The sequence below is a fragment of the Sinohyriopsis cumingii genome, chromosome 15 (genome assembly GCF_028554795.1).
Source record: "Sinohyriopsis cumingii isolate HCF-2022 chromosome 15, ASM2855479v2, whole genome shotgun sequence".
NCBI lineage: Eukaryota > Metazoa > Mollusca > Bivalvia > Unionida > Unionidae > Sinohyriopsis > Sinohyriopsis cumingii.
Genome location: NC_142975.1, coordinates 114,497,481 through 114,519,576, shown reverse-complemented (window position 1 = coordinate 114,519,576; position 22,096 = coordinate 114,497,481). Strand labels below are relative to the sequence as shown.

General features: G+C 35.6%; 1 protein-coding gene across 2 annotated transcripts in view; it reads left to right on the top strand.

Annotated features, from left to right (window-relative positions):
- LOC149782526 (engulfment and cell motility protein 2-like) overlaps positions 1 to 22,096 on the top strand; it is a 139,060-nt gene that overhangs the window by 75,946 nt on the left and 41,018 nt on the right. For both annotated transcript variants that reach the window (XM_089933956.1, XM_089933955.1), the window contains 3 exons: positions 3,406 to 3,528; positions 10,320 to 10,445; positions 19,448 to 19,552. In XM_089933956.1, the coding sequence (XP_089790082.1) occupies positions 3,406 to 3,528; positions 10,320 to 10,445; positions 19,448 to 19,552 (354 nt within the window). The remainder of the gene's footprint in view (positions 1 to 3,405; positions 3,529 to 10,319; positions 10,446 to 19,447; positions 19,553 to 22,096) is intronic.

Sequence of the window (22,096 nt, the reverse complement as noted above, 5' to 3'; positions counted from 1 at the left end):
TTTCTTTTTGACTTTTGAAACATCAAATATCGAACAGTACATGCAATAACTTTCAGCATGATTTTTCTTTGCTTATGCTGACACATAATAACTCTCAAATTTGCTGGGGTCTTTAGACAACATTTCTGATTGCCACCAGCAAATTCATCTAGAACAGCCTTTGTAAAATTAGTTTAATTCTGTTTAACTTTCCTTGCATCAAATATGTAAGTTTTAAAGATCTAATTATTTCACAGATTCTGTCATATTACTAAGGTTCACCTTTTAAATCAACATTGATACACGTGACCGGATGTAAAATTGCAAACATGTGATTTAAAAAAGAGACTGCTTGTAAGAACATAATCTACAAGTCAATAATAAATGGATACTCACAAATATTCATATTTGTTGTCTTTATCTATCAGTCACTCATTCTATCTTAGCATCATTTTATACTCTTTTTTTAACCATAAGTATGTTTATGTAATATACGTATGCAGACACACATTCATTCGAGGATATACATGCCCATGCACCAGATGAAAGAAAACAGACTTACATACAGACAGACAGACAGACAGATAGGTGAGACCCACAAATGTCCTATTCATGCATAGTGTGTCTAACATCAATATTTCTCCAAATTGTATACTCTAAAATTTCCAATCGTTCAAGGAAATAAAATTAAAATAATCATCAAGATGACTCATATGTGCGCCTGTCTGTTCAAGTGTGGTTGATATTTGTGCATTTTGAAAAAACTCAAGTTATTTCATGAAAAATATAATGAACATTAATAGAAAAGCAACAATCTAAGTCAATAATAAAAACTTAGACTTTTTTCTCGTTGTCGTTCAACCTCCATTAACTGCTATGATTGAAGCTGTACAAAATAAATATAATTTCATCATTCTTCAAGCAAGATAAATTGCAAGACCTTTTTACACAGCGATACACTTTCGCACAATCAAATAATACAAACTAGAGCATAAGGTAGTAATGGAAAGATAATGAAGTTCTGAAATGGGCAGATAATATTTATTTGAAACCTGAAAGCAGCGCAAGTTAGTGAGAAAAAAACAGATGTAAAAATAATTGACCAAATATTGATAGAATTTCTTTTTAAGATAGTGAGATATCGATCCTGCTTGCATTATGTGAGCGGTCTGTCACATTTTCTTGATCTACATCTGCCATCTTAATTGATTGAACTATCTGGAAGTGAGTTGCACCGATATGCCTTCTGGTGTTTTCAAGGGAAGATACTAACCGTGAAACCCCCTATAATGTGGTCCCTTCTGTAAGACAGCCGTGGTCATGGATCTGGTTATAATTTAATAGTAACATGCCTCAATATAAGACAACCTCACCTATAGTGTGGTCCCTTCTATAAGACAGCCATGGTCATGGATTTGTTCATTATTTGACAGTAATATGCCTGAATGCATTACAACCTCACCTGTGATGTGGTCCCATTTAGAAGACAGCCGTAGTCATAGATCTGTTCATTTTTTAATAGTAACATGCCTCAATATAAGACAACCTCACCCGTAAGGTGTCCCCTTTTATAAGACAGCCGGTCATGGATCTGTACATTATTTAATACCGCTCTGGTGACCTAGTGGTTCGAGCATCCATCTCGGAAGTGGGAGGTCATGGGTTCAATCCCCAGCCGAGTCATACCAAAGACTTACAAAAATGGTACTAACAGCTGCCTCGCTTGGTGTTCAGCATTAAGAGGTTAGTGTTAGGACTGGTCAGCCTGGTATCAGGATAATGTGACTGGGTGGGACATCATGCTATATGTCTGCGGCATGATAGCCCATTGCTGGACATCACTATAAACTGCCACACTGCAGACATCGTAGTGATATGACTGAATTTTTTTTAAAGCTACGTTAAAATCCTAATCACACACACACACACACACACACATACACTCATTATTTTTTAGTAAGATGCCTCAATATAAGACAACCTCACCTGTTAGGTGGCCCCTTTTCAAGTCCTACTTGGTCAACAGGACACAAATTGTGTCTGCAAATGGAATACACTCCAGCCCAGTTGATCTATGTTGTGGTGTTTGACAGGGGTCTGTTCTTGGACCTGTTCTCTTCATTTTATAGACTCAGCCCCTCTCAAGTGTCATTAATCATCATAAAGTGTCTCACCAATTGCACGCTGATGACACCCAAATATACAAATCTAGCCACCCAGCTGAAGTTGATGCTACCATCCAAGGTGTTGAGAGGTGCATTTCTGATGTGAAATCATGGATGACATGTAACAAGCTGCAGATGAATGATGATAAAACTGAGGCCATTCTGATCACAACACAAAGACTGTCTCATTCACATCCTTTACCTCAAACAACAAATATCAGCAACACTAACATTAAATTCACACAGTCTGTATGAAACCTAAGTGTTACTCTGGACAGTACTCTCACATTGCACCAACATGTCATGAACATATGCAAGGCTGCATATCTTGAGCTAAGGCGCATCAGCTCCATTCATAAATATCTTTCAGTTGATGCCACTTAAACACTTGTGTGTTCATTGGTACTTTCAAGACTGGACTATTGTAGCTCAATTCTGTCTGGTTTATCTCAATATCTACTCCAGAAACTTCAAAAAGTTCAAAACACAGCTGCTCGGATCATACTTAGAGTACCACGATCAGAGCACACCTCCCCGCTGCTCTGTACCCTACTCTGGCTATCCATTTGATTCCATAATCAAACACAAAATTTGTTCTCTGTGCTATGTGTCACTGACAGACTCTAGTCCAACATACCTATCCGACCTCACCCATGTGTACACACCAGCAAGATACTTACGCTCCTCTTCTGACAATCGTATACTCATTATTCCACTACGAAAATGAAGTCATATGGACAAAGTTTTTTGCATACCAGGGCCCAACAATGTGGAATGAATTGCCCACTTAACTTAGACACAAAGACACAGTGATCCCATTCAAGGGTGCTCTTAAAACTCACTTATTTTGACTGCAAGAACAAACTTAAAGATCTAATAATGTTTCCTGTCTTAAATATTTCAGCATGTTTTTTATGTTTTCTAATTTCATGGTGTTTGTTTTTTGTAATCATATTATATGTTTTTTATGTTATAGGTGTTGTCTATTGTTGTAAAGCGCTTAGAGCTTATAAAGATTAGGCGCTATACAAAGTCCTCAATATTATTATTATTTTATAAGACAGCCATGGTCATGGATTTGTTCATTATTTAATAGTAATATTATGCATGGATGTCAGAATATAAGGTAAACTCGCCTATAAAGCAGTCAGTTGTATGCCTTCCACAAACAGTGTTATAATGAAGGACTACTGTCACCTGTCACCTATTTTTCTGATAGCTATTATTTTAATAATTTTAATTTCTCTTTTCATTTTATCAGAATGTGTTTGGTGGCCATTATAATGTGGGTCCAGAGATGGCACATCAGCTCTATGTACTGCAGACCCTCTTGATGAATATGTATGAAATGAGGATGAATACGCCGGCTAACCCACAAGATGAGGTAAGATACATCTGAATGTTTTATTTTTATAAGCAATCATGGTGCAGAATAAGAACAGAGCTACTTCATTGTCTTGCCATGGCAAATCCCAGTACTTGTCATTAAATGTAACTTTCCTTGCTTGTTGGCCTTGACCCATGGGTCAAAGCTTGAAATCTGTTACATACACCACACCCACAATAACTCATGCCCAGTTAAAAACATGGGGTCAGGTGTGGATTCCACTTTTTAAAACTACAAGATACCAGAAAATTGACCCCTATTTGTTAAATGTGAAGAAAACTAGATCAAAATTGGTAATTGAAACATTTATCGTTGAAAATGGTAGATAGTACCTGGAAATTTGAATTAACATTATGAAACTCTTGGCTTTTAATAAGAAGTCATACATTTTATTAAGTTTTCTTTCTTAGTACAGCATAAAAACAATTTTCAGTGAAAGTTTGGTCAGTGAAAATATCAAACCTTCTTGAGGCATTAAGGGAAATTCATGTTTTAGTCATATTTTTTAGTTTGGTTTCAATGTAGTCATTGTACATACAATATGCCCTCTTGAGTTCAACGTGAAATATATCAATCTACCATAACAGCACTGAAGTACAGCATTTGTTTATTATGACTTGTGAAATAATCTTGATTTCAACCTTTTTTTATTCAGTGTGTCTTAAATATATAAAAAATGCTCTCTTCTTACATATTTCAGAGTCATTTAACATCAGTCACATTGATAAAGACTGTCTTGCTTGAAACCCTGAGCCACTTATGGCATAGATGGGTTGTCTGATCATTTTACTTCATAAATATAAAGAATCTGACAAATAGGATTTCAAATGGAAGAAATAAGTTGATGATCTAGGTAATACATCATACACAGCTGCTTTGAACAGAACAATGTGCAAGAGTGTTACAAAAGTAGATGTACGAAATGTGTGCTCTTTTGAAAGTAGATGTTTGATATGTGTACACTTTTGAAAGCAGATGTATGATATGTGTGCTCTTTTGAAAGTAGATAAGATGTCTGTGTAATCATTTAAAAGTAGATATGATGTATGTGTGCTCTTCTGAAAGTAGATATGATGTATATGTGCTCTTTTGAAAGTAGATATGATGTATGTGTGCTCTTTTGAAAGTAGATATGATGTATGTGTACTCTTTTGAAAGTAGATATGATGTCTGTGTAATCATTTGAAAGTAGATATGATGTATGTGTTCACTTTTGAAAGTAGATAAGATGTCTGTGTAATCATTTGAAAGTAGATATGATGTATGTGTACTGTTTGAAAGTAGATATGATGTATGTGTGCTCTTTTGAAAGTAGATATGATGTATGTGTACTCTTTTGAAAGTAGATATGATGTATGTGTACTCTTTTGAAAGTATACATGATGTATGTGTACTCTTTTGAAAGTAGATATGATGTATGTGTACTCTTTTGAAAGTAGATATGATGTCTGTGTAATCATTTGAAAGTAGATATGATGTATGTGTTCACTTTTGAAAGTAGATAAGATGTCTGTGTAATCATTTGAAAGTAGATATGATGTATGTGTACTGTTTGAAAGTAGATATGATGTATGTGTGCTCTTTTGAAAGTAGATATGATGTATGTGTACTCTTTTGAAAGTAGATATGATGTATGTGTACTCTTTTGAAAGTATACATGATGTATGTGTACTCTTTTGAAAGTAGATATGATGTATGTGTACTCTTTTGAAAGTAGATATGATGTATGTGTAATCTTTTGAAAGTAGATATGATGTATGTGTACTCTTTTGAAAGTATACATGATGTATGTGTAATCTTTTGAAAGTAGATACGATGTATGTGTGCTCTTTTGAAAGTAGATATCATGTATGTGTGCTCTTTTGAAAGTAGATATGATGTATGTGTAATCTTTTGAATGTAGATGTGATGTATGTGTACTCTTTTGAAAGTAGATATGATGTATGTGTACTCTTTTGAAAGGGCTTGAATTTAACACAAATTTCTTTGTAGACAGAATGACTTGTATATTGAGAAATTTACTAGTCCTGCCAAATCTTTACTAGTCCTGTTCACAAAACAATGTCACACAGCTTTCATGTACGTTTACCGATTCAATTTTAAAGTTTGAACAACCTGCAACAAAACTGGATGTTTTCTGTGTGTTTGTTAATGCGAACTGCATACACCAGTTACACCACATAATATTCCTTTCCGCATCATAATTCAGCCATTCCCTGTCTTTTGTCCATATCTTCGGAAACATTCCATTACACTTTTCCCAATCATAAGAATTATTCCTCATCATTCTCATTCAACTTTTGCTTTTTTTTCGATGGCTGAACACCTATCAAATGCCACATTTTGCCTGTCTCATAAGGAGGGAATTTTGCTTTGTTTTGAAATACGAGATGTTATAGTATAGCTGATGTGAATTATTTAAAGCAAGAGAAGGAATGGCACAGTGTCCTTTATAAGAAAGTCAGAGCAAGAAATGTGTTTCAAAACACGTGTCTTTGCCCCCTTCCACAATTAAATGGCCTCTCCCTAACAAAGACTTAACTTCAGTGGATGTTCTGCATGATCAAAGCAGTGGCTATTGTAAACACTGTTATAAAATATTAGCATCAGAAGATAGTGTTTCAGCTTGGAAAAGGTGTGTTCCCATCAAACGAAGCCATCTGACACTCAGCACATTGTATTTAACCGCTCCAGTTACGGTATCATAAGTCGTAAGTTTGGTAATTGTTCCTAATTAATCAAATCTCGATGTATTCTTGAAATTAATAATAAGGCGGAAAATTTTCAGATCTTAGATGCCCATGCTCAGAGATTTTAATTCCCAACAAATATACAGCATTCTGTTTGGATATATCGACGTGTATTCAATTATTTGTTAATTCTTGTAATGGAAAAATATAAAAACTATTCTTATCATCATAGAAAAAGTAGTTGTATAGAAAGGATGTGTCAATAACTTAATCATAATAAATTGATCTAATTCTTATAATTATTTCAATGGAAATGTAAAATATGTTGTTGTTGTTGTTGTTGTTGTGGGCTTTAACGCCATTTTTCAGCACAAGTTAGGCTATGCATGGCGGCCAGTATTAATGGTGGAGGAAGAACCCAGGAAAACCTCGGGAAGAACCACCGACCCACGAGAAGCTACTGGCAAGCTTTCTCACATACCCACATTGGCCGAATCCTGGACTCGAACTGTAAAATATGTAGTTTCCTGTTTGTGACTATTGGAGCATTTGGGTAGTGAGCAAAAAAAAAAAAAAAGAACCTTAACCAAAAACCATGCAAACTAATTTCTTTGAATAGGTTTTGCAGTGTTCTTTTGTGTGGTACAGTGTGTATACCACTTTGTAGTTTGTTACTGTGGTCGAGTGAATAAAGTGTGATACCACGTCATTTTTTCATTTAATTCTTTATCAGATTAATTAGGATCAATTACCAAACTTCCGTTGTTAATGATGGGACCATAATATGCACTGTTAAGTGAAATGCACAAAATCAGATGGATTCTTGTTATAGAAACGCACCTTTCCGAGGCAGAAATTGACTTCATCTTCTCATGCTAATATTTAATGACTGTGTTTACAATGGCCACTGCTTTGATTCCAGAGAACATCTGCTAAGTCAAGTATTTATTGGGGAATGGCGTAAATAAATGCTGACTATTGATAACCGAAACTTACTAGCCCATCGGACTATTAACATTATGAAAGTTACTAGTCCGACAGGAAATCTGCTAGCCTCGGGCTAGTGGACTACCACTAATTATGAGCCCTGTGTATGTGTAATCTTTTGAAAGTAGATATGATGTATGTGTAATCTTTTGAAAGTAGATATGATGTATGTGTAATCTTTTGAAAGTAGATATGCTGTATGTGTAATCTTTTGAAAGTATATATAATGTACGTGTACTCTTTTGAAAGTAGATATGATGTGTGTATACTTTTTTGAAAGTAGATATGATGTATGTGTAATCTTTTGAAAGTAGATATGATGTATGTGTACTCTTTTGAAAGTAGATATGATGTATGTGTAATCTTTTGAAAGTAGATATGATGTATGTGTACTCTTTTGAAAGTAGATATGATGTATGTGTGCTCTTTTGAAAGTAGATAAGATGTCTGTGTAATCATTTGAAAGTAGATATGATGTATGTGTACTCTTTTGAAAGTATATATCATGTATGTGTACTCTTTTGAAAGTAGATATGATGTATGTGTGCTCTTTTGAAAGTAGGTATGATATATGTGTACTCTTTTGAAAGTAGATATGGTTTATGTGTACTTTTTTGTAAATGTGAGTGTTGCATGTGATCCTTCTTTTCTACAGTTATGTCACACATAAATAATGTTGCCAGTTAACATATGGTGTTTTTTTTAATTAAAAAACAACAAACACAGGTTTTGATTGCTTATTTAATTTTTTATTATTATTGTACTTAAATGTTAGCCCATACAGAAGCCACCATCTTAAGATGTAATTCATTGTGTAAATTCGTAATGATTATGCCAAGAAAATACTGATTAGCAGGTATGCACAACCTTGTCAACACTTCCATAATAATTATTATATTTCAACCAAATTTGGTTTGATGCTACATGTCAACAACAGCACACATACGTTTGATGAGAAACATACTCTGCACAACCTTGTTAACACTCCATCCTTCATATTTTATTATTAGATTTCAACCAAATTGTCATTTGAAGAATAGACAGATGAGTTTAATGGTGAGCACAGTCTTCAAGCATCTCAGAGTTATTGCCCTTGATTATATTAGCTTATGCAATGTTAATGCACAGATTTGTCAAGATTTCGACCAAATTTGTGGTGAAGCTTCATGTTAGGGTCATCTTGGATGAGAATGATGATGAATATGTTATGGCCCTTCTGTCAGAGTTATGACCCTTCTGCACTTAGGATATCAGAACCATATTGTCTGTGAAGCTCTATATCAGAAATTGAACAAGTTCTATGATGAGCTCATGCTGCACATATTTGGAATGTTACAGACCTTTATCATCCAGAGTAATGGTCCTTGATTATGAATACTAAGATTTATATTTTTTGTCATACATTTTATGAAAATAATTGTAGCAATTTATTTGATGATATCTGTTAAAGGGGAGTTATTACCATGAATAACTTTCCCAAATACTCCTTCACTAGATGGCAGGGGACACTGGCCATGTTATTGAGAACCTCTGGCACAGATGAGGGGACATTGGCCATGTTATTGAGAACCTCTGGTACAGATGAGGGGACACTGGCCATGTTATTGAGAATCTCTGGTACAGATGAGGGGACACTGGCCATGTTATTGAGAACCTCTGGTACAGATGAGGGGACACTGGCCATGTTATTGAGAACCTCTGGTACAGATGAGGGGACACTAGCCATGTTATTGAGAATCTCTGGCACAGATGAGGGGACACTGGCCATGTTATTGAGAACCTCTGGTACAGATGAGGGGACACTGGCCATGTTATTGAGAACCTCTGGTACAGATGAGGGGACACTGGCCATGTTATTGAGAACCTCTGGTACAGATGAGGGGACACTAGCCATGTTATTGAGAACCTCTGGTACAGATGAGGGGACACTGGCCATGTTATTGAGAATCTCTGGCACAGATGATGAACACGTTGTTTTCATCAAATATGGCTGCCATTACAAAATCTGGCCCATTTTGACAGTGAGATTCCTGGTCCAAAACCTCTTAAAAATAACTGAAATCATGAAGATCTGCCATCAAATTTGGCTGAACATAATAAAAGTAAAGAAATCTTAAGACAGCTTGTATGAGAATGATTCAATATAGTGTGGAAAAAAAAATTGGAAGGTTTAAGATGTCCCAGATTTCTTGGCCCAGAGCTCTTTCAGTTTGCCGTAAGGTATATACAAACACTGAAATGGATAATTTTATTATTAAAATAAAAACAGGATGCAAACTGGGTGCAGACAAAATGCTAAATGAATGCAAATGAAATAAAATGAATCAGTGCAAACAAAATGATAAAAGCCTTTTGAAGAAAACAGAAATCACTAATGCAGAATGATGAATCATAAAATAAAAGGAATGAAACATGAATTCATTTCATAAATGGATTTTGATGTTCAGTTAATTTCAAGCTGCTATTAAAATTCCATGTTCAAAAGCCCATAATAGTCCAGGATCAGATTCTTTAAACTAACAGAAACATTTTTACCCCATTGAAGCCATGCTATTGTTATGGCAGACATAAAAGTAACAATTGTCATTAACGTGATGATGTCATCACTGGTGAATATATGTGTGAAATCGTTATTTGAAATAAATAAAATAGGAAATGTAATTTGCTGATAAATGCTCCAAAACCATACACTTACTGAAGCTGTAATTTTATTTTAATTTATCATATATTCTGTCTTGTCTTAAACATTTTATGTATTTGCTATTTCATTAATGCACACTTTTAATAAGACAAGACACAAAAGCTATAATTCCCTTTCTTTAAAAGTCTTGAGAATGGAAAATTCAGAAAATGAGCAAAACTGTAAGGAAGTGAGCAATGAGAATGATAAATGTAAAATAAGACTGCATTTCTGAGACCATAAACCAATGACAAAAAGATAATAGATGAAATTCAGATGGGACAGAATGTAAATGGAATGCAAATAGAATGAAAATGCTATGCAAGTGGACTGCAAATGAAATGCTGATTTGATAAAATGACCTGTTTTAGAGTCCATATCATTCAGGTGAGCAATCTTAGGTCCAGTGGTTCTCTTGTTTAATATTGTAGAGTGCACTGAAGCAGATTGAAGAGCTGCGGCGAATAGCTTTTGACTTCTCTGACCCTGGAGATCCAGGAAATGCTATAGCCAGAAAGTCCACCAACCAGAAAGATTATAGGAAGCTTGGGTTTGAGGTAATAATTTTGCTGCACCCATCCAATAATTTCACATTCTTTTTATTTGCATGGTTATAACTAATGTATTAAGATGAAATCGGATAATTCTTCATTTTAGTGCAGTAGCACGAAAGAAAACTATTTAACTTACAGTCATTAACTTTGTACATTCTTGATCATGGTTCTAAGAGATGACTTGATTAGATTTTCAGGCCATTAAAGTCATTTTTCAGATTTCTTTTATTTTTAATTTATTTTTTATTTTTGAGGTTTTAATTTATGAAAACCATCATAGCACAATTAAACAATGACCACTTGAGATAGATGAATGTAATTTAATATGTACTCTTTTTTATTCTTATTTTTAATGGCTAGATTGTTTGACCATTACAGTCATCTTTCAGTTTTTGTATATGCCTTATGACATCATTTTGTCCAATCCATCTGTTACCAGTTTGGTTTCTGCACAATTACTTTAGTTTTCCACCATCTACAGTTCGCTACAATTGTGTAGATGGCTTAATCATGGGTAAGGAAGAACCCTATTGGTTTTGGACACAAGAGCTCTGCTAAGGTCACTTCAACTGAAAGTGGGAAGTTTCAGCAAAATAACTCAAGTTCTCTACCATTAATGATTACCAAACTAATTGAATATCTTCCTTTTCCGGAAGTTAGAACCCTTTGATTTCATGATCAGTAGATCAGAGATCAAGTTCGTTGTTATTGGAAGAAGAAAAATGGTTTCTGCATGTTAACTCGAGTTCTCCACCATTGATAGTTACTGACATTTGTGGCTGAGTGGTCTAAAGCGCTCTCCATTATGGATCACTGCCATCTCACCTCTGTCTGTCTGGGTTCGAGTCTCGGATTCAGCCAATGTGGGTATGTGAGAAAGCTTGCCAGTAGCTTCTTGTGGGTTGGTGGTTCTTTCTGGGGTTTTCCTGGGTTCTTCCTCCACCATTAATACTGGCCGCCATGTATAGCCTATCATGTGCTGAAAAATGGTGTTAAACCCTACAACAACAACAACAACAACAACTGACATTTGTAAATGGCCTGAACTTGGGTAACGATGTACCCTATGGATTTCAGAGTTAAATATCAAGGTCTCACAGACTGAAACAAGAAAATGGATTTTGCACAAGAACATGAGTTCACTATTGTCTTTGGTTATCAAATTATGTATATGGCTTGCTTTTGGTGTAAGGAAGAAGTCTTGATTTTGAAGTCAAAGGGTCAAATGTCAAGGTCAGTGTGACTAAATGAACACAAAAATGGTTTCCATGCTTCAACATTAATGTACATGACATACCTGAACAATATTTTGTGGATAGTTTGCAGTTGGGGAAAGAAGGCTACTGATTTGGAGTCAAAAGGTCAAAGGTCCATGTCACTGGCTGGAAGAAGATAAATGGATTCTGCACAATAACACTAGTTCTACATCACAGAGTTGGTCCAAACATTGTGGATGGTTCACACTTGGTTTTAGAATGAAGCCTATCAATTTTGAGATCAAAATATCAGAGGTCAAGGTCACCAGCTAAAAGAAGAAAGATGGTTTATGCACACAGACTTTCAGTTATATACATAGATGACTATTAAACATGGGCTGAGCATATAATGTGCCATTGACAGTACTCATATTAAGTATTTTAAGGTATTTTAATTTAGACCCTTTTGCAGATAGCCATATAAAAAGACCTTTTGGTAAATAGGCATATAAATAGACCTTTTGACATATAGGCACATACAGACCTTTTGGCATTTAGGCACATACAGATCTTTTGGCAAATAGGCACATACAGACCTTTTGGCATTTAGGCACATACAGACCTTTTGGCAAATAGGCACATATAGACCTTTTGGCATTGAGGCACATACAGACCTTTTGGCATATAGGCACATACAGACCTTTTGGCAAATAGGCACATATAGACCTTTTGGCAAATAGGCACATATAGACCTTTTGGCATTGAGGCACATACAGACCTTTTGGCAAATAAACACATACAGACCTTTTGGCAAATAGGCAGATATATACCTCTTGGCATATAGGCACATACAGATCTTTTGGCAAGTAGGTATAGATAGATGGTTTGGCAAATGTGCATATACCAGAAATATACGCACATATTTCATTTAGTATCTGAGAACAAATTAATGAAGTCCAGACAGTCAAATAACATAAACAAGATAAGCAGCTATCCCTTAAGTCACACTGCAAAGTAATCACAATTTAAATGTGCATTCATGAATAATACTACTCTTGTATCATTTAGTTTATTTCAGTCTGTAAGAAAATGCATCAAACATTTATTCAAAAGAATTTTTCTTGTTTTAATCTCTTACCATCATCTAACAACCATGAAAATCAGCATATATAACATAGATTGGTTGTAGAGAGTTGCCTTAAATAAAATTTCAATAAAATGAAAATAACAGTGGTTGTGATGTCTGTTGTGGGCTATAGAAGATTTTTAACACATGTATTATGTCCACTATGACCAGCTACATGAAGGTTAAGTTTTCTATACCAATACAGTCTTAGCATCTGTATGCTATCATTGAGCTATCCTACCAGTAGAATGGTGAATTGATATTATATACTGACACTTCATTACCGTCATCAGTTGATTAGGTCATGTGCTAGCACTCATTCATAGTTACATACATGCGTTTTTATTGATTTTACCTGTATAGAACATTATTTGGCTTTTTCCTACAGACAAAATTGTATCATAATGGATATTGTAGCACCTTCTTCATACGTATCAATAATGGTGTTTCGTTTCCATTTTTATGTGCAGATTGTTTTGTGTAATATTGAAAACTTATTTATATTACTGCATACTTCCGCTTGGGTTGAATAAATACATATAGGTTTTCTGTACATATTTACATAGTAGTGTCCCGCTCATGCAGTGGTACTATAAGTGATGCTTGAGTGATTTTTATCTGTATAGGCAATGAATTCCTACAGTTAAGCAGTTAGTGGTACTGATTATTTGCCTTCCAGTTCATACATGTAAGTACAATAAGCAATGCTTCAGTGATTCTAACTGTACCAGCAGTCAAATTCACATGTCCACAGGTTATTTCTGACTAGAATTGATTATTTAGCATCCACTTTCTAATAATTAATTTTGAGTATATAATTATCTACCTCTACAGGTCAAGTGCACCCTCTACATGTATTTATCATAGTAGATAACCCTGCACAAATTTAAAAAAGGAGATCACTCACTACACTAAATATATGTATGGTCTGCTCTGTTTTGTCTTGGAGATCTATACCATGGACAAGACCAAGCTGACAGCCAATCAACATGTGTAGTTTGCTCCAGTAGTCATTCCTGGAATACATATTGGACAGGACTTGACCATAAAATTCTGATTGCAGTGGGCAATGCTCAAAATCAATCATAGGGTATCATCGACCAGAAGTGAACTTGTCCAATTCCATGACACCCATAGTGCTGCCAAGCTCTTCCTACATATGATGCCCAGTTTGGCATTGTAATACTCAAGAACCCACTTTATGAAACCAGTCATACAAGGATCAGTCTAACTCACAAAATGCTATTAGACAGTTCCTGTGGATGATGCCCATTCTATACAGGCATTCTTATAGATCAATCTAACCACCAGTGGTGCTAAGCACCTCCTGTGGAAGGTGTACTGTTTATATAGACACCCTCATGGATTAATCTTACTGCATAGTACCTCAAAACACTTCCAGCATGCAATATCTATTTTAGAGCCTCCGTTTTTAATGGATGACTCTTCACTCCCCCTCAAGCCTCTGTCACCCAAGAGACTCTACTTAATGACGCATTAGAAGTAATGGTATCTGACTCATAAGGACTGCAAGTGTAATGGTACACCATCATTAATATTCTTCACCAACTACTTCGCAGGTAGTGCAGAAGACATCAGCTTCACTGCCTTAGTCTACAGATGAGAAAACAGGCATTCAAGTTACCTTGTCATTATTAGATTTTACTTGGTATGTTGGTATTATATCAAAATGCTTTCTCTTTTTCTGTTTGGATACCCATGAATTGATTTGCAAAGTCATGACTGTGGGATCAACCTTGCATCCAATAGTATGATAATCCTCAATACGTAGACCACAGCTTACATCCTTCCACCCTGAATCTCACTAGAATAAGAGGGAGCATATTCATAGGATGGTCCACACCATAACATAGAAATGCAACATACTATAGCTATAAGTAAAACCTGTAATGAGTGACTGCCTCTTCTGCCAACAAAAAATTTTACCGATATTTAAACTGCATTTTTGCGAGTGGTCTGCTTTTTTTCACTTCTTTTAGTTACAATAATTATTTTCTCCAGCCTTCAAATTTGTCTCTTTTTAGTTGGAGGTTCATCCATTGTTGTTAAGGTTGTAGGTGTTAAATTTATTAGTGCTCAGTTGTAATATTGAATGTAAAGATGGTTTTGACTGGGTTGTGGAAAAATATGAAAAATCTATACATGTGCATGTGCATATCTAACAATTACTGAATTAAAAAGAAACAATTATCTCATCCAGGAATAATTAGTCTGGTTTCCTTCTTTCTATGCTCCCTGGATTGCTCACCCCTATACGAATAGCAGAGATTAACACAGGGAGCATAGAAAGCAGGGAACCAGACTAGGAAATAATCTACATATACTTTGGTCTGGTTTATGACAGAAACTATAAAACACTATAAGTATAGCTAAAATAATCCAGACATTGGTAGCCAGCTAATTTTGTTTTACATTTTAAAATTTTGAATGGTATGAGCAATCATTCTTACAGGGGTTAAATAAAGGTTGGTTGAGTTTATCCTCGTTTTTGTGATGCGGTCATTCATAGCAGCATCAAAATCCCTATTCTGCCAAGATATCATGGTCGCTGGTCGCATTCAGCAGGTGATCGCTCATAACAGAGCATTTATATAATAAAATGGATCCATGCATTATGATTGTGGTTGGAAATGACAGGTGGTCGCTCATAGCAGAGCTTGCTCTTAGCAGTTTTTACTGTAATAACAACTATGAACTTACAATGGCTGGAAAAAATACAATGATACCTCAGATGTGGGAGGTCATGTGATCGAACTCAGGCTGAGTCATACCAGACTCATAAAAATGATACTAACAATTGCCTCACATGGTACTCATCAGTAAAGGGTTCATGATAGGACTGGTTGGCCTAGTGTGAGGATAATGTGACATGGTGGGACATGATGCTACATGTCTGTGGCATCATGCCTCAGTGCTAGATATCACTATAAACTGCCACATAGCAGACATCATAGAGATGTGACTGAAATTTTACTCAAGCTACGTTATAAATCCAAATCACACACACACAATGCTCTCTACCTCCACCTTATAGACCAGTCATGGCCCAACATATGCTCACAACCTTCATCATCTTTTCTCCTCCTTGATGATTAAGTTGATGGAATTCACAACAAGCCACCATCTCTCTCATTCTTAGCTATAGCAGAGGGATTTACAAGGCAGCCAGCAAGGTCTCTGGGGCATCATTAAAATGCATGTCACCAGGAAACAACAGTCCTACAACTCCTGAACTAAGTGGAAGAGTCAGAAAGAGGTCAATTGTTTTCACTTGCATTCCACAAGACCATCCCTATCTCCATGACATTCATACAGTTCATCCCACCCTTATCTCAGATCCTGGTAGGGAGAAGACTCCAATCTGTAATGGCCAAATGGGGAAGATATTAACGATTATGTGATCCATGTGGAGACGGAACCTTTGACCAAATGCACTAATCCTCACATATCAATATCATCAGAATGGAAACCATTTTTGAAAGCCTGTCATTGGTGGCTGATGGAGATCTAATTCTGTCTGAAAACTTCTCTGTGCTGACTTATCTCAAACAGCAAAGCAGAACTCTGACCTTTGTTTGGGATTTTCCAGAGTGGTGTCCTCATTGTAAGTCCAGGCTTAAGTACGACATATCCAGGGCTGGCTAATGTATTGGCAGACTTACTGTTCTGCAAGAGGGAATGGTTGCTTCATCTGATGGTTGTCTCATATGATAGATCCTTCAGTCTCGTAGGATAGATGCTTGATGGGATTGACTTATGATGGATGTATTAGTGACATGGTGGAATGCCAAAATTCCCAACCTTTTCCTCACCAGCCCTGGACCCAAAGGTCTGGATATCAATGCATTCTAAACATTTGTATGACCAAATGTATACACTTCTCCAACACCTCAAATTCTCAACATGATACAGGAATCAAAAGAGTGTCTCCTCATCCTGATTATACCACTCAAATGGGGAATGATGTACCAACCTAGACAATCTAGTAAAAGATCTGCCAGGAATCCAAGTATCCCATCATTTGCATTAAGTAACTATGATAGTATGTGTTTCACCCCAACCCAGACTTATGGAACCTGCACAACAGTATCTTATTAAGTGCCCTAAGAACAGCTCTCACAACAAGTGGTGGAGAATCACTCAAGTGAGCTGGCCATCCACATTAGAGACACATAAAGGCAATGGACTATAATCTCAGCGATGCTCACGAGTACTTTATACCAATGTAGGCATCTATACCACAATAGGTAATGTTCTATGGCTCTTTGATGAGAAACAGTTAGCATCAATCACAGTTGACATACCGTTCCATGATCACTGGCTCCCTTTGCTTTCATGGAAGAGAGGATATTGGACAAATCAAAAGCCCATCTGATCTTCAGTTTATTTGAATTTCACCAGTCCAACAACAATGCTGGACCCTTGCCTTAGTGGAATTTATCATGGATGTTGACCTGATACAATAAGACACCAGTTGAAATGTTCTTAGGAGTTTAATTAGTTCATTTAACATATAAGTCCTGCCTCCTCACTACTTTGGCAGTCAGCATGCAAAGTCAGCAAATATTTCTTATTGGTGGACATCTCCTTGCAGTTCCAACATGATGGATTAATAGATATGGGTAATAAGTCCTGTCTATTCTTGACATTTCACCTCAAGGTCATAGAACCCAGTGCAAGCTCTGAAGTGGTATTTCAGGAATATCAAGCCATGGCATCAAGAGAGATAACTCCTCATTTTACCTTTAAGAGTATAGGATGGTATATCAACATAGATGTTTTCATCCTGAATAAAGTGGGATATCTGTCCCACATTTTGGACTAAACCCACACCAACGAATTTGCTGTGCATATAATATTGGTTCACAAAGTTAGGACAGTCACCACACTCTTTGCATATGAGTGAAAGTGTTCCATAACTATCATAATCGATGCCATGGGATGGAGATCCAATTACACTTCTCAGTTCTTATCAGAGATCTTTCATCCCAAAAGGATCAGCTCTATCTGGGGGAACTTTACCTGTGGTACAAAAGGCGACCCTTCCAGATCACTCGACAGCTTATTACAGAAACAGCTTCATGACTTATACTGGATTTGCAGGAGATATAATTTTTTTGTCCCCTTTGAAGCCATCCTCTGACAGATCGAGTCTTCTCTAGTCAGGTCTTATATACCTTATGAGCAAATATATACAGTACCTTAATGAAGCTACTTCCAATGATATGCAAGTCATTCTAAAGTGTTATTAGTCCGGGATAAGTGAATGTATCTCCCTGCACTCTTACCTATTCTCATAAGTAACTGAGTAATGTATTAAAAAAAGAAACCAATTTTGTATATATATTTCTTTGGGAATGCTTACCCAATCATTAAACACATACTCCCTCCCAGCCTCTCCACTATTACACCTTATAGATAGCATACCGTCCACTCCAGTTGTAACTGAGATATTCATGGGATTTGGTGCCAATCTTTGTACCAATTGGAGATCACTCTGTCCAACTGCCACCTAGGTTGGCAGAGAAATTTAAGCCTTTTACCTAAACGTTTTTAGCCTGGGAGAGCTGGATTTATGAGTTATTAGCAGTTCTCTTAAGGTATTATGATGGGGTAAGCATTTTTTGAAAAAACATTTTTTAAACAAAATTGGTTTCTGTTACTGAAGGATGACATTGTACTTTTAGAGTAACTGTTGTTAGGATTTGGATTTTTCCTTTACATTTAATGTTTGACAAATGTTATTTGTTATATCAATGTCAACAATCTAATTAATAGTAAAATATGCTTTCACCAATTTTTAACAATTTTAATCATATTTGTACCATATATAGTTGCTTATAAGACAAGTTCAACTGTAAACTGCACAGACCCAGATCTGCCATTGCATAATGTGCTGGTAAATCTGGGTCTGTTGACTTTATTAAAAGTAATCAGTAGAACAAACAACATAGACCCTAATCTGCAGGCATGTTATGCTACAGCAGATCTGAATCTTTGTTGTTTGCAGTTTGACCCCACTTATGAGCAAATATATACAGTACCTTGTTAATGCTACTTCTGATTATAAGCAAGTCATTCCAGAGTGTTATTAGTCTGTCTGTCTGTCTTGTCATTGTACAACTATGCTTGTGTCTTTGAAAACAGTGCATAAATACAATTCTTTTAAAAATGATGAAACTTAAAATGTATTTAAATGACAACTGTTTCTCTTACCTTGATATTTTTCAATACTCAAACTCCTGTAGCTTATATGAATTTCTTTATTTTTGAGTTTATTTTTCTCATGGCCATGCAACTTGTTGATAATTTCTTTTTGGTTTCCGCTCTTCTCAAACTGATGTGTATTATAATAAGTATTCCAATTTTGTTGGGTCTTTAATTTTATGGATTGTAGCCACCATGGAATCAATAAAACGTAGTAGAGACATCAAGAATAAGAGCGAATGCATTGTAAAACTGTACAGACACCAAGAAAAGAGTGAATGCATTGCATAACAGTACAGACAGTAAGAAAAGAGCAAATGCATTGCATAACAGTACAGACACCAAAAAAAGAGTGAATGCATTGCAAAACAGTACAGACACCAAAAAAAGAGTGAATGCATTGCAAAACATTATTCTAAAAAGGAATTTATTTCACTTTTTAATGAACATTTCAGCATGAGTCCAACCCAATTGAGGACTTTTTGGAGTCCCCACCTGGACTTCTGGCACTTGACAACATGATCCACTTTGCTCAGGTCCATAAGGAGAGTTACATCAAGGTACAGTAAATTTCCATAATTCAAAGGACAGTAACTCAGATACTCAGCATTACTCTGTTAAACATTCTCATGTCTACATTCTTGGTAAATTCACAATAAATTTGGACTGTATGGCTTATACTTTTTGAAGGTCTACATCATACATTAAATCCCAATTATGATTTAGATAAATTCTTTTGAGTGAAATCAAAGAGTGTTTTATTTTAGTGTTTTTTTTAAGCATCATAACATAACAAGTGTTGAAAAGTCTCTAAAAATCCAGTCTTCCAATATTGGTTTTCTCAGGATTTAGCAAGCCATGTTAAATGTCCCCAAACATGGGTGCATTAAATGCATATCTCATTTTCAAAAGGGTGTCTTATTGTATTGTGAATTGGTGTTGCCATTCTTTTATCATTATTATTATTATTATTATTATTATTATTATTGCTGTTGTTTTGTTGATGTTGTTGTAGCCAGAAGGACTATTAGATTGAGAAATTTACCTATCCTGCTAAATTTTCACTTGTCCTTCCCACAAAAGAAATATATATTGGGCTATTGATATTATTAAAATGATTAGTTTAAGAGGAAATTTACTAGCCTTGTACTACCAATGAAACTACCATTAATTTCAAACCCAGTATATTTTAATGTAGTATTCCAGACTTATACATTGTCGATATAAAGTTATGAATTTTCAGTTTTCACAAAATGTTTACACGTCATTTTCACTTGAAATGCTGATTTGTCTGGGAATATTTTAAAAAGTCATGCTGTAAATATTTATTGGTTTCAGATGTTTTGAAATATTCATCTAACTTTGTTATATGTTATCTTAAATTAGGCATATTATGTTATTGGCATTGTCTTCTTCTGTTTGCATTTTCTTGTCATGGCCATAACTTTGTAATGGATGGAGAGATGTTCTTGAAACTTTGCCCAAGTATATATCGTGACTAAACTGTGCATCATTTACAATAAATATGGGGGCCCCGAGTGGCTGATTGGTTTAAAGCGCTCTCCGTTATGGATCACTGCCATCTCACCTCTGTCTGCGTGGGTTCAAGTCTTGGATTCAGCCAATGTGGGTATGTGAGAAAGCTTGCCAGTAGCTTCTCGTGGGTCGGTGGTTCTTTCTGGGGTTTTCCCGGGTTCTTCCTCCACCATTAATACTGGCCGCCATGTATATCCTATCGTGTGCAGAAAAATGGCATTGAACCCAACAACAACAATAATAAATATGTCCTCTGCCTCAAGATCAATGTCACAGCAAGGGAGAATGCAATACTGTGACTGTTTCCTTGCATGGAATATAACCTTTAACCACTCAAGATATTTTAATGAAACTTTAACCAATTGTATATCACATATAGACAGTGTGTTACAGCTCATAACCACACCTGATGCCTCAAGGTCAGTGTTACAGAAATAGAAATTGGAACTTTTGAATTATTATAGATATTTTAATGAAAATTTAACGAGTTATATATAATGACTAGACAGTGTGTCACGTGTCACATACCAAATCAGTACCCACTACTTCAAGTTCAAAAACATGGCAAGAGCAAATATAGGTCAGTGACCTCTATCCTTTTTAATAAGTGAAGATATTTTAATGAAACTGGTCTTGTCTTGACAGTATCTTGTGCATTCATGGTCATAATTATTGCACTGTTTCCTTATCAGAGCTGTTAATTTTTAACTCTAAAGAGATAATTTGATAAAATTTTGTATCTAACAAGGGGATAACAAAAGTGAAAGAAGAGCTTTGTTGCCTTTACTGAAATAAGGTAATACTAAGAGATGTACTATATATACTAATGCATAAGTTGGATCCAGCAACAAACTACACAGACCCAGATCTGACATTACCTAATGCACCACAGATCAGGGTTTATACAGTTTGTTAAGAGTAGTCAGTAGAACAAGCAACATAGACCCAGATTTGCCTGTAAATTGTAATGGAAGACCAGTGTCTGTATTTGTTTGTAACTTAATCTAACGTATAAGTATTTATGGTATGTGTTATACCACCATTGAATGTCTAAGGCAGAGACAGAGTATCTTTGGTCTTGATCCCAGATTTGGGGATTACTAAGTTAGTTGCCTGCCAGTAGCTTCTCATGGGTTGGTGGTTCTTCCCTGGGTTTTCCAGGGTTCTTCCTCCACCAGTTATACTGGCCGCCATGTATAGCCTATCTTGTGCTGAAAAATGCCGTTAACCCTAGAACAACAACAACAACAACAACTAAGTTAGTCAAATTTATTATAGGTTTCTTTTTTTTTCATGATGGAACATGTGAATTGATTGTAAATATTGTGTTCATTTACAGCAACTAGCATCAAATAAACAATGTCTCCATTACCAATAACACACAACAACTGTTGCAAGATTGTTGCTTCAGATCATATTGTGTAAATATAAACGAAAACAAAGTGGCTCAGTATAGCAAATGTCAGCATATTTGGTTTTACTAAAATCTATAGACATGTGATAAATTGTATGTGATGAATAAGTTTTAGCCTTAGGCCAAGTGAATTTATGATATGGCCATCCATCTA